The 13,244-nt window shown below is 44.7% G+C and overlaps 1 protein-coding gene across 8 annotated transcripts in view; it reads left to right on the forward strand.

Moving 5' to 3' along the window:
* Nucleotides 1-13,244, forward strand: part of MTCL1 (microtubule crosslinking factor 1) — a gene marked incomplete at its 5' end in the record, with an annotated part of 151,509 nt that overhangs the window by 96,698 nt on the left and 41,567 nt on the right. For 4 of the 8 annotated variants that reach the window (XM_027766501.1, XM_027766502.1, XM_006164013.3 and 1 more), the window contains 2 exon segments: nt 75-230; nt 9,865-9,987. In XM_027766501.1, coding sequence (XP_027622302.1) covers nt 75-230; nt 9,865-9,987 — 279 coding nt within the window. 8 annotated transcript variants of the gene reach the window in all.

Below are 13,244 nucleotides of genomic sequence, written 5' to 3' on the forward strand. Positions count from 1 at the left end.
TTTTTTTTTTTTTTTAAAAAAAAAAAAAAAAAAAAAAAAAAAAAAAAACCAAATGCCTCCCATGCACCTAACAGTCCAGGCTGAGAGACCCGCTGGAGTGGCAGCTTGGGCAGGACCGTGGGGACGAGCGGGACAGCCTGCGCCTCCGAGCCACACGGGAGCTGCACCGCCAGGCCGACGGGGACGCTGGGAGCCACGGGCCGGCAGGCCAGAGCTGTTTCAATCTAGAGGTCAGCTGGCTGGCAGGCCCCACTACAGATTCCTACCCCTCGCCCTCTTACCCTTCCTGTGGCTGTGTGACTGGCTGTGTAGTCTCTTATCTGGGACCAGATCTTTAGGGAACACAGTAGGAGGATATGGAATGAGATGGAACTCACCTGGAATCAAAATCCCTCGCATGTAACAGGAGTTGGAGAGCATACACAGGTGCATGTGATGAGCTGCCACACTCCTCTTGAGACAGGGGTGATGGCCATTGAGGCACCATCCCCCCTTATGTCTGTTTCCCCAGGGCCTGTAGGCCCTTGAATGTCTGATCAGGCATGGTGGACTGTTTTGCAAGTGTTCAGTGGCTTCTTGTCCAATGGCAAGGTAGGAATGAAACCCAAACATGTTTTTTTTCTAGTCCGAAGGAAACTCCTTGGGGTCTTTATTGCCTGTATCTTGTGTGACTGTCCCACAGTCGCTGGTGACACTGTTCCAGCTGGTTGGCAGAATCAGGGAAGTCTACTACCCATCCTTGGAGTCCCTGGCAGTCTCTGTTGCTCTAGTGACCTGTGTACACAAAGCTCCAGCCACAAGTACTTGCGCCTTTGTAACTAACAGTCATTAGCAGTTCTGTAACAGCCAGAGCTCTTAGTTACGGGTTGCCCCATGCTGGACAGGCAGATGTGTTCCTTCAGAGCCAGCCCTGACCCTGACCTGCTAGCCAAGGCAGGTTATAGACAGCACTAGAGCAACATACATTCTTTATTAGAAAAGGACTGTCATGCCTCCCAGATACTGATGAAGGTTTATAATGTCTCAGGCCCATGGAGGCATAACTCTGAGGCATGGGAGCAGCTCTCACAGGACAGGGATGGGGTGGGTGAGGCTGTAGTGACTGGATGCTAACAGAAGCTCACTCAGCCACAATGTGGAGCCATTGATCGGCATGTGAAGCAAACAGAGGTGCTTGGTGGGGCGATGTTGGAGCCACTTGGCTCCATTCTTGGCCGTGGCCAACTTGGTGAGGCTGCTGGCCCCATGGTCAGCGATAACAGGAGAGCTGCTTTGCCTGGGTGAGTTCCCTTGCCTCTAGTTTGGGGCTCTTCCCCCCACCCTGAGAGTGTGTTACCGCTCTATGCTTGTGTTGGTTCACATGATGACATCAGAGCCACCTCTGAAACACCTAAATAAAAACACAAAATGTTTTCAGAAACATTTATGCCTCCCAACATCCTACATTCCCCGGGCCGAGGCGAGGCTCACCTGAGAAGGTGACATTCAGGTCCAGGTCCTGGGAGAGGTTAAATGTGGGCCACATGAAGGTGTGGCAAGGGACAGTCCACACTTCCAGAGGGCCAGACACAGATCGGGGCTGAGCTCCCAGAATCTCCATGCGCTGTCTGGGGTTGCCATGAAAGACCCAGGGAGCAGCAGGGGGCCCTGGTGGGGGTGGGGAGCCCAGTTAGTATTCAGAATATGGCATTGCAATCAAAAACAAAATGTTTTCTGGAGCCAGTTGATGGCATGGTGTTTAAGGCAGCTGGATCCCACATGGCTGACTGTGTAGTTTGAGTCCGAGACCCAACGGCTTAAAAAATATACTGGTACCTATGTGTGCATACCCAAAATCCAGAGAAGGAATTGCGCCACGGCCATTCCCCCTGGGGAGGTGCTTTCTCTCTTTCTCTCTCTCTATCCAATGAGCATACATGCCCTCTAGCAACTTAGCATTTTTAAAAAATGTTTTCTGAACAGTCTTGGAATATGGAGTTAGACATGTATTAGATGTGTATTAGTTAGACAAATTTCAGCATGTTCTCATTCCAAAATTTTAAATAAGATGTTGCTAGGATTTATTCCTTGGAAAGAAAAACAGAATAGTCAAATATTTGGGGACCTCCCATTTCCCCACAGATTTAGTGGCTTAAGACTTAGATTTAGTGGTTCTTTCACCAGAAGCATCTTTGCTGACCCATGTTGCACACTTGAGAATGCTGGTGTCTTGAACAATAGAAGACACAGTTATGTGCATTTTAAATGTCTGGAGCCTCAGGAAGACATGTTTCCCCGCCTTCCATGAACAGTGCACCACGTGGTGCTTTCTGGTTGGGATGTCGTGCTGTGCAGGAATCAGTCCTGGTGTGGGCATTACAGCTGGCTGTGTCCATCACTAGCTTGGTTTCTCACACAGATCTCTGGACCTGTACTCTCATCTGCAGAATGGGAGTAAAAATACCGCCCTGCCTGTCTCACGTGGTTGTAGAAGGATAACTTTCAGAGTACATGCACTGGGGAACCAGCAGTTAGCGTAATGGCTATGTCGCTGGATTCCCACGTAGTCGACCGCGGTTCGCGTACCGGACCCGGTGGCTTAAAACTCACGCCGGGCGCGTGTGCGTGCGTACCCAAGATCCCGAGAGGAGAATGGAGGAGAAGGGATTGCGGTGTGACCATCCCCCCTGGGGGGTGATTTCTCGCTTTCTGTCTCTATGTCTCTCTCTGTCTGTCTGGCGAGCACACGCGCCCTATAGCAAAAATCTCTCAAAAAAAACCAAACAAACAAAAAAAAACATACCAGAGTACATGCACTGTTGAATGAGGAAGTACTGTAAAAAGTGCCAGATGCTGTCAGTGTAAAGTATGATTAATAGAGAGTGGTATGCCCTGCATGGAGGACTACCAGGAGGGAGAGCTTCGCTGCCCCCAGTCATGGTGCAGAACTTCTCCCCTGCTGCGGCTCTTCCCACTGACTGCTTTCCTGGGCCAGAACCACGATCCTGGCTGCATCTGGTGATCCTCTTCCCTTAGACAGACTGCTCTAGGAGAGCCACTGCTCACTCCTCAGGTGCCCCATCAGACATGCCACTCACAACCTTGTTAAACTCGGGAAGTGTCAGAGGGCTCTTCTCCACCGGGATTCTTCCAGGGCTTTAGTGTTTAATGCTGGAGTAGTGATAAGGTGCCACATACACAAGTGCATTGTGCAGCTTCAGAAACCAGAAGTGAGTTTGGAGAGATTTTGGAGATTTTGGAATTGAATCACTGAATATGGAGGATCAACAGGGTTCCATAAGGGACAATTAGCAAAGTTGTTGGTGTCATATAGCAACCGGTTCACTGGACATGATAGCTCAGAAAGGAATGTCAGATCTTTAGACTAATTCTCTCATTCCGTGACAGGGGAAAACGGGGCCTGGGAAGTGATACTGCATACTGGTGAGGCCCTCAGCTGGCTGGTGGCAGAACTGGGTCTCCCCCAGTCTGCTTTAGCACTCTCATGCGGCACTATTTCCCATGAGGGGTGCCTCTTGGTAGCAGCCAGAACCCATCAGCACTGACCCCTACCTGCTTTCTGGAGTCTGCTTCTAAACACAGTTACTCAGCCAACTAATCGCTCAGCCAGCTGTCTTACCATGGGATGGTTCTTTTTCTAAGCAATCTGTCTGGTTTCCTTAAATTTTGTATATTTTTATAAGAAAGTGAAAAAACTTACCAGGGAAAGGCAAGATCTAGGGAAAATGTTGATCAGGCATTAAACAGATCTTATTCTGATGTTGTCATCAGAAATCAGAAGATAAAACTCAATTGTGCAAACACAGTCTATTTTTAATTTTCTTTAAAAAGTAAAACATATTCTGGAACCCCTTGGATACCTCCACAGTGTCTCCTTTTCTTTGAGGAACTGCACAGAGATCCCTCGTAGAGCCTTGGACAGGGGAGGCTACTCTGTCCCTGGTATGGATTTCACTCTGACAGCCTTGTTAGTTTGGTCTTTGAATATGACATTGTGTTAAGGAATTGTACAATGGACGCTTCTAGTGAGCAGAACTCTACAAGCCTTTTAATGAAAACATCCCTGAATTCACTGCCAACAATTGCTTTCCTTTGAGGCCATCACGGAAACAGTACACAAAGCTCCTGTTAAGTTACGAGGACAGCCTGACCAGAGAAGCCACTCTCTGTTGAAGCCGCTCACAGACTTCACAGAGGAATTGGGAAAAGACTAACACAGTCACTTTCACCCAGAGCAAGGCCCGGAATGAAGCTGGATATACTGCTAACAGTTTTCTTTGCTCCTGTTTACATTGCCATTTATTTATTTATTTAGAGAGTTTTTTGCTATAGGGCATGTGTGCTTGCCAGAAAGACACAGAGAGACAGAGAGACAGAAAGTGAGAAATCAAACCCCCAGGGGATGGCCATGCTGCAATCCCTTCTCTTCCATTCTCCTCCATTCTCCTTCATTCTCCTCTTGGGATCTTGGGCACGCACACACACATGCCTGGCATGAGTTTAAGCCACCAGGTTTAGGACTCAGACCGCAGTCGACTACATGGGAGTCCAGCGACATAGCCATTACACCAACTGCTAGTCTCTATATTGCCTTTTAAAAAAACATTCATTTTGTCCTCAAGCCAACTATACATGAGTGAAGCTTTGCCCTTAGTGTCTTGGAGTATAGGAGAGATACCTGAATAGGACACCTAGTATCAGTGGTATTCCAGAAGAAATAACTTTCTGAATTTAAGCAAAAGTTTTCAAAAAGGATCCATTTTCAAGTTCCATGTGTGAAATGCCTTCTATGTTTTGGGCCTTACGGATTTTCACATTTGGGGAAAAGAGAGAGAAGGTAAGTTGTTATTTTGGAAGACTGGGGTGTGTTAGATAGATTAAAAATAAGACTGCTACTGGTAGTAGTACCGGCGGCAGCAGCAGCAACAACAGCAATATCAACTACAACAATGAGCACAAAAAAGAAAGTACACCTTTCTTACACATAGCGCATTTGCAGCAGATAACAGATCTGTGTAGACAGGAGCCTGCTGTGCAGATGCCAGCATTTATTAGACGAGGAAAGGAATGGTTTATCCAAAGCCAGCATACTATTTTCTGTAGAGGGTGTGCACACATGTGAATGCATGTGTGCGTGTATGTGCTCACACACAAGAGAGAAAGCACCCTTCCAATGGTGCATGATTGCTCCACAGTTGCTGCTTCTCCATTTCTCCATCTCATCAGGACTTGAGGCGCATATGCACGTGTACCTGTTGTGTTTTTCAAGCCTTTGGGGCTGGGGTTTATAACATAGTTGGCCAGGTGGGATCCATCTTTTTTATGCACAACACTTAACCACTGGCACTGTGAGGCTGACCGTATTCTTAAAAACAGCAACAGCCAGAGAAAACAAGTCAGAATCCACTAATACTAATTCATTAATGCAACCACACAAAAATTAATGGCTAATAAAACTCCCAGAACAAAAAAAAAAAAAACCCACAGGCTTCAGGAGGACACATATTCCTGTTGCCCATTCATCTCGGAAGACGCCAGCTAGGTTCCCACACCATGCATGAATTTTTCCCTGACTGTGCTCCCTGTGGTTCCTGTCCGTTCCACCAAGAGGTTTGCATCTGTTAAGAGAGAACAGTGTGTTTAGAATATTTGGTATGGAATGTGCAAGGCACCTTAAAAATAGTTCTGAATGAGAAGTAGCCAACCATGGACACTGGTCAGATTTCAGATATAAATGAAACCAAGCCTGTGCCCAGAGGATTGAGTTTCTGGGTCAGAAATCTCAAAGAGCTCTTCTCTCTAGCTCCTCCTCTTATCCTTTAATCAACCAAGCACACAAAGCATTTGCAACCCCTTACGCCTCAGCTGTGAGATACCAGCCACAATAAAATTACATGGGATCTTATGCCAAGTATTTCTCCCCATGTGTTGACCTCATATTCTGTTTTCGAAAGAAGTGGCAGCAAAACTGGCCAGGACAAAATGGAACTCACCAGAGAATGAAATCATGGTTATGGAGTGGATTAAATCCTAGTATGTCAGTAGCACTGCTAGGTGTTATAGTGCCTTTAATGAAAAGTGATCTTTTTGTTTAGTGAGATAGAGAAGTATCTTCTTCAGTGTGGAAAATAATTAATAAACTGTTTTCTCTGGAGATGGTCAGGATAGGACAGTATAAATCAGCACGGGACACAACTTGTGTGGGGGAAAACAAGGGCAGTGGGTTTCAGAGCACCAGTACGGGGGAAGGATGGTTGTGATGTCTAGGTCAATGTCTCCACAGCCTTGAAACAAGGGAGGGTGGTATTTGCTCATATAAACTGTCTTAATAAAGAGACCAGGATGAATGTGTTTGATATATGATCAGAATCTTAGGTAAGTGAGCAAAGGATGTGTTTTGGAATCAAACTTTTGGGGAATTTGGTGATAAAGGGGAGTATTTATTTTTCAAGAGGAAATGTATGTATCATGTGAAAACTTTCTCCAAATGCATGCGATCGTATGCAGTTGTGTGGCAGTAGGATAATTCTAGATGGAAACTATTGCCACGGCATGTTTGTATTTTGTTCTTTGTAACACTGGAGTGACGATGGCATCCTGGCAAAGAGCGATTGTGTGCAGGAGTTGTAATAGTCTGTTAGCAAAAATGGCCAATAAAGGAAAATGGGACTTGTAATATTGGGTCATTGGAAAAGTCGTGGCCTATTTTTCTGTATATTTTTATGCAAAAATGAGTCATGACTTTTCTGACAACCCAATAGATTGGGGAGTGTCAACTAAGTTTCTGTCATTGACCGGGTGACAGTGTACACAGATAGTACTGGAGCCCCTGTAGATAAACCACATGCCCTGATAAACAGCCTCCAAAGTCCTCAAAGGTCCTTTTCTGTAACCCTTCAAACGTGTGGTTCAAACAGAGGAGCACATTTCCTATCAAAAGATGCTTAAATACAAGGCTTATATATTTGTTTAAAATAAAAATGGTTTATACATACACACATGCACACACATTTTTAAGATTAAAATGAAACTAAATAGTTGAGTTTACTATATAGAAACTAAAAATAGTTTTGTTTTTCTTAATATGGTTGATAAGGACATCTATTCTAACATCTAATAATAGAAGGCTTCAAAGAGTTCTTGAAAAAAGTGGAATTGAAATATGAGTTTATTTTGAGTTTGAGGATTTTTGAAGTATGAGGTTTTCTTTTGCAAAAACAAAAAAATCAAAATCCATGCATTCTTTTATAATATACATTTTCCATGAACTTTTTGAAGATCCCACACATAAAGCTTTTGCCTAGTACCCAACATATTAAAACATAGAGGATTTTTACATTTTAAATGTGTAATGAGTGACAGAAAAGTAAAGCCAATAATGGAACAGTCTGGAAGACCTGCAAGCCTTTTTGTATTAACTCCTAAAGTTCCAAAAGGGAGCCCCCTGAAGGCCCTGGGTTTGGCCACATTAGTTACTGCTGTATCCTCAGAGCTTTGGACAGTGCCTAGCACTATAGATGCTTCATAAATACTTGTTGAATCAAATGCTGCATGAAATTGGAGCCAGCAGGTGGCATGGTGGTTTAGATGCTGTACTCCCACTTGAAACTCATGCCAGGCCACATGTGTATGCATACCCAAAATCCTAAGAGGAGATGAGTAGAAGGGATTGCAGCACGGCCATCCCTCCCAGAGGGTGATTTCTTACTTTCTGTCTCTTTGGTGAGCTCATGTGCCTTATAGCAAAACAAAAACAAACGAACAAAAACAAAACAAAACAACAACAGCAAAAGCTCTCAAAAATAATGCTGCATAAAATATAAATTATCCTTTAAAATATAGAGCTGAATTTCCAGGAAAGTTAGGACAATTTTCAAGGATTGGAACTGATTTCAGAATTGAACACCAGAGCAGTCTCTGTGCCTTTAGGTGGGTGGATTAGAAGATTATCGCCAGAGTTGGTAACCAGGAGTCTTGGGTTAGCTCTAAGGAAAAGGGGGACAGGGCCTATGGCCCAATACCTGCAGGGAAAGAAATTAAGGAACAGGGCAAACGTTAGCTTGCTGGCTCTTGGGAAGGGGAGGTGATAGGGCATTTGCCCACCCAGCATGGGCTCTTGGATCAGGAAGAGAAGGAGCTACCGTGGCCTTTCCCAGGACTGGCTTTGAATGTTTACTTGTTTGGTCCAGAAATCCCCCAGGAAAGGATTTCACATTGTATTTGCACCTAAAGGCATACTTTCAACCCAAGTTACATACACACTAGGTCCATAGATAACTGTCCGATGAAAATTAACGCACGACATAAAACTTCAAACACAGCCACCAGGAGCTGGCATGTGCAAACACAGCACAGCAGTATGCAACTGAGAATTTCAGATAATACAGTTGTCAGAGAGACACTGTAGAATAAGTGTGTTCAAAATACTAACAGCAGGCAAACACGAGGAAAGATTAAGTCACTATCATAAAAGACCATATGTATTTTTAAAATAATAAAAGAGAACATTTAAAAATGAAAGCTTAGTCACTAGAGTAAATACAATGTGTAGAGAAACGTTTCTTCAAAAAGATTCTCAAACATTGCTTAATACATATAAAAGTCTATAAAAATAATCTCTAACAACTAGCAAATCAAAGAAGCATTTACTGCTCTTAGAAGTTCTCGAATCTCTTGAAAGTAGATGAATTTAAATCTCTAGTTTTCACATTTTTATGCCAAAGTTGGCGAATCCCCAATTCTCTGATTTTTTTCTGTCTCCATTCTTCTTTCTGTAAACTCTGGCTTCTCCCTGTGCTAAGGGAAGTGTTCTGCTGTTTTTATTTCCTGCCTTTCCTGTTTTGGGGGTGTTTTCTCCACTCATGACCACCCAGGTAACATCAGATCAGTAGAGTAGCATCCCCTGGGAGAAGCAAAAGGTAACAGAACGAACCAGTGGAAATGGACATATTTTTATTCCAACACTCCACTCTAATTCCCAGTTTTATAAATCACCTATCTTCAAGTATTGTACACCAGTGGGTAAAATATCATGCTTAAATTTTAAGGATACCTAAGAATTTTAGTATTACAGTGTTTCTATCTCTAAAAAGTACATTTCCAAAGTAGTGATTATCATTGCTATTTGGGCATTGAAAAGTAGACCTTACCAATGGAAAAAAATACAGATTCCTTTGTCTATTTTAACCTAAAATGCAGTAAGGTAGACCTTTGTGTGAGTCCTCTTAAGCAACACATGGAGCTGAGAGGCTTGAACCACGTATCTGCTCAACAAAGGAGCCTTACCCTAATTGCCTTGAGCGTGCAGGTAAACCTTCCAGATAAGGAAATGACACCTGAGCTAGGCAGGAAACCCCTAATAAGAAAGCATCTGAACTGATAAATCCTGCAACTTCTCTGATTCAGTGACCCAAAGAGGCTCAGTGTATGATCATGGTCATTTTTGACTCAGTCGTAATTGTGAAGCTCTGACCATCTCCAATAGGCTTTAAAATGGTGTAGAAGCCACAGTGGTAGCGAGGACACCTCTGGTGCACCTGGCTTTCTTCTTTCAGCCTGGGTCATGATTATCATGGTAGTTGAAGTTCAGGTGATAGGCACCCACTGACCCACTTCGCCACCTAGGTGAGAGACAGCAGGTGAAGCTATGCAGCCCCAGGTAACACGGGTAGCACCAGGGCTGGGGGTGGGTCCTCCCCTGTGAGAAGTCCCAGGGCAAGTTGCCGCAGTCACTCCATTGCTGCAGCCCACACGTGCTGTGTCACTCCGTGTATGTCCCTGGCTTGTGCCGATGTCTGTCCTGCGTTGTCACCTCAGGTAGAATTCCTGTTTCCACTAAAGCCCTTCCTTTATCCCACTGAGCAGCTCAGGGGCCCCCCTGTTTTACCTGAGCAGAATGTATCCATAGAGGAGCTACAGGGGCAGCTCGCGCAGGCGGCCAGACTGCATCAAGAGGAGGCAGAGACATTTTCAAACAAGATCCGTAAGGTAAATATGTAACACGGATTTCAGCACACCCTCTTCTTGGACTGCAGAGCTCCTAGGCAGATACGCCAAGACACATGTTGACAGACGCTGTCTGTCATGGGCAGATTCTTAAACTCACCTGCATATGGAACGATCGAGCTACCACTCTCAGGTGTCCCATAGAGAGTGCTGACTCTCTTCCTGCACCATGACCTGCCTCTCAGTGTTACATCGTGGTCTCAGGAAGGTCTTCCTAGTATCCAGTCTAAATATTCCTGCAGTGTTCCTGCAGCTGTACCAGTCTACACACTAATCTAAATACAGACTTGAAACGCACTAGACAGGGGGACCAGCAGGTGGCATAATGGTTATGTTGCTGGGCTCCCATGTAATCTACCACAGTTTGAGTCCCGGACCTAGCAGCTTAAAACTCATGCCGGATACCTGTGCACCTGGGCCCAAAATTCCTAGAGGAGAGTGGAGGAGAAGGGATTACAGCATAGCCATCCCCCCTGTGGGAGTTCTTACTTTCTGTCTTCTCCCCAGCTAGTGCATGCGCCCTATACAAAAATCTCTCTCTCTCTCAAAAAAAAAATTAATTGGAAAAAAAGTACTGGACAGGAAAGCGTGTCTATCATCTTAATCAGTGTTAGGCGAATTGTCTGGTAGAAATACCACCAACCCGTCATTGTCTTTAAAAAAAAAAAAAAATGCCGCTAATACAACTGTGGCCTGATTAACCTGCAGTTATTTTAGAACAGCCTGTTACTGGCTAATTACCCCTTGTCTGCAGAGTCCTTTCCCAGAGTTTCTAGTGGAAGGGATTTGCAGAGGGAGGTGCTGGTGACCCCAGGCTTCCCTGAGGATGGGAGAGGCCACCCCTATGTTGTGGCATCGCCCCTAGGCTCCGAATGGCTGTAGCTGCTCCTCTACCTTTGTACAAGAAGGGGTTTAAGTGAATTGTGGGAAAATGGAATTAAAGTACAGATTTATTTTGGTGCAGAAAACTTTGAAATTCGTACATAGTTGTTTTCCCTAATACACATTTTCCATGTGCTTTTTGAAGAACACTTGTGTTTGTTCTTGAAAGATGGCTGTCTCTTTAAAACAAAATAAGGCAGTTGGTCTTGACCAGGGTACCACCATGTTTTAAAATGCATATCCTGTGCAAAATAAGAGTGTATTCTGGAAGGTATTTGGGCTGCACATAGGTCCTCTTGTGATGTGGCAGGGCTGATCTTAGTGGGCCACAGACTCATTAAAGGCATGCCTTCTGCCCCTGGCAGCTTCCGGAGGGCAGGGCCAATGCCAAGGTCTGAATCTGCTCTGCCAGCTTTACCCCTAGTCGCACACCCCTTTTTAAATGTTTCATTTATAGGTCAAGTTTCCCATATCATTACCAAAGGAAGATAATTTCATATTACTTGAAAGATAATTACTAAGCAATTATTCTTTTTTTTTTCCTTTTTTTTTAAGAGACAGTTTTACTGCGTTGTACAGACTGACCTTAAACTTGCAATCCTGCTTCAGCTTCTCCCAAGCAGTTGAGATTACAGGTGTACGCTACCACACCCAGCCTAAAAAAAGGTTTTTTTCATTGCACCACATTTTTTTTTTTTTTTAAATGAGTTTAACACTGAGTTTCTGGAAGCAAAGTAGCAGCTGTTTCTTGGACTTGGATTCATAATAAAGGAGTGTGTGGATGAAGGGGCTTCAGGTGTGAGGAGATGTCATCTGAGTTCTTTAGCAAAGAAATGTCCCCTAACATGGCCAAAGGGCAGAGGACTGAGCCTGAGACTTGGGAAGCACTAGGGGTCACAGAGCAGAAGGAACCAGAAAGGGCAGCAGAGAGAGGTTGGAAGGAGTCAAGAGTGTTTCTGGGAGAACCTGGGCGGTGTTACAGGTGAAAGGAAATGCAAGCTTCTGCCCAGCAGCCACCATGTTCACACCACTCGGAGCACATCCCACAGCAGCCAGGGAGGGAGTGCCTGTTATTTGGTTGCCCCTGTGGAGGCCAGAGGAAGTTCGTCGCTAAAACAACTGCAGGAATCCTGCAGGTGCTGATTTCCAGGTTGCAAGGCTGCCCTTCCCCACTCTGGCCCTTTGGTGTCCACAGGGCAGAACCAGTGGTCCAAGTCTGAAGGCGCTTGAGATGCTGAAGAAAATTGCCACTTTTCTGTTATTTCAGCCTGAAGTCTAAAAAATATTGATATCAGGACTGCGGCCACACAAGTCATGCGTAGACCGGGGTTCTCTCCTGAGCCGTTTCTGGCTCTTCCTCAGCCTTTAGCATATTGGCTGCATTAGGGTGGACTTCAGGCAGCCAGAGCCCTGCTCCTGTGGTTTGTCAGAGTCAGTCTAAGACTTTAGGAGAAAAAAATTCACTGCCTTGGTTTTTGGCATAAGAGAGAATGCCAGATTAGGAGAGGACAGCTGATAACGATAAGGCTAGCATTCTTGTTAAGTTTATTTTTTCCATGGGAGAAACAGAGAGAGATTACCCCCAACAGCCATGATCCACCCCCGAGGCTCCTAGGCCTCAGCCAGCCTAGATCATAGGCATGTGTGCTCACTCAGGGTGTGCAGAGACCTTGAGACGCAAACCTGGGGCCTTCCCGTGCGGCTTCTGCACAGAGAGATTGTGTTATTGCTGGCCACTGAGGCTGGCTGATTAGGCTAGCATTCAAACCTTTTGTTGTTTTTCTTTTGGCGGGAAGGGTGGTGCCTATAAAGCATAGAGCTTTGATCCTATATATCACTTTAGCTTCTTTAGATATTATTATTTTACCCTTTGTTGCAAATTAACATTTTGTCTACAGCCTTTTACTTAGTACTGACACATAACAGGTGGGATCTTTAAAAAGTTCATGGAAGAGACCTATTTTGAAAAAGCTGTGCACGGATTTCAAAATGTTTTTGCACTAAGATACGTTCATTCCATTTCCCAAAAACTTTTTGAAGTGCCTGCATATTGTTTGTGTTTTAAAAAAAAACAGGAACTGAATGTTGAGATAGAAGACATTTCTTTTTCAGCAATGCTTTTCTATCCCTAAGAGATACACATATCTCCTAAGAATGCTAAGTCTCACGTGTGGAAAAGGTCACCGAGCTTTATCCAGCTTGCTCACGGTTGTGTGCATTCGAGTCCTGCACATTCAGAAAGAACTCCTTCTGGCCCCACTTTTCTCAGGTCTCGGTGGGTCTCACCGTTCCACCAGCCCATACTTTCTTTCTATCAGAGCAGTGAGGAGCCAGGGAGCTCAGGAAGTAACGGGGAA

Source organism: Tupaia chinensis, unplaced genomic scaffold (genome assembly GCF_000334495.1).
Source record: "Tupaia chinensis unplaced genomic scaffold, TupChi_1.0 Scaffold143584_1, whole genome shotgun sequence".
Taxonomy (NCBI): Eukaryota; Metazoa; Chordata; class Mammalia; order Scandentia; family Tupaiidae; genus Tupaia; species Tupaia belangeri.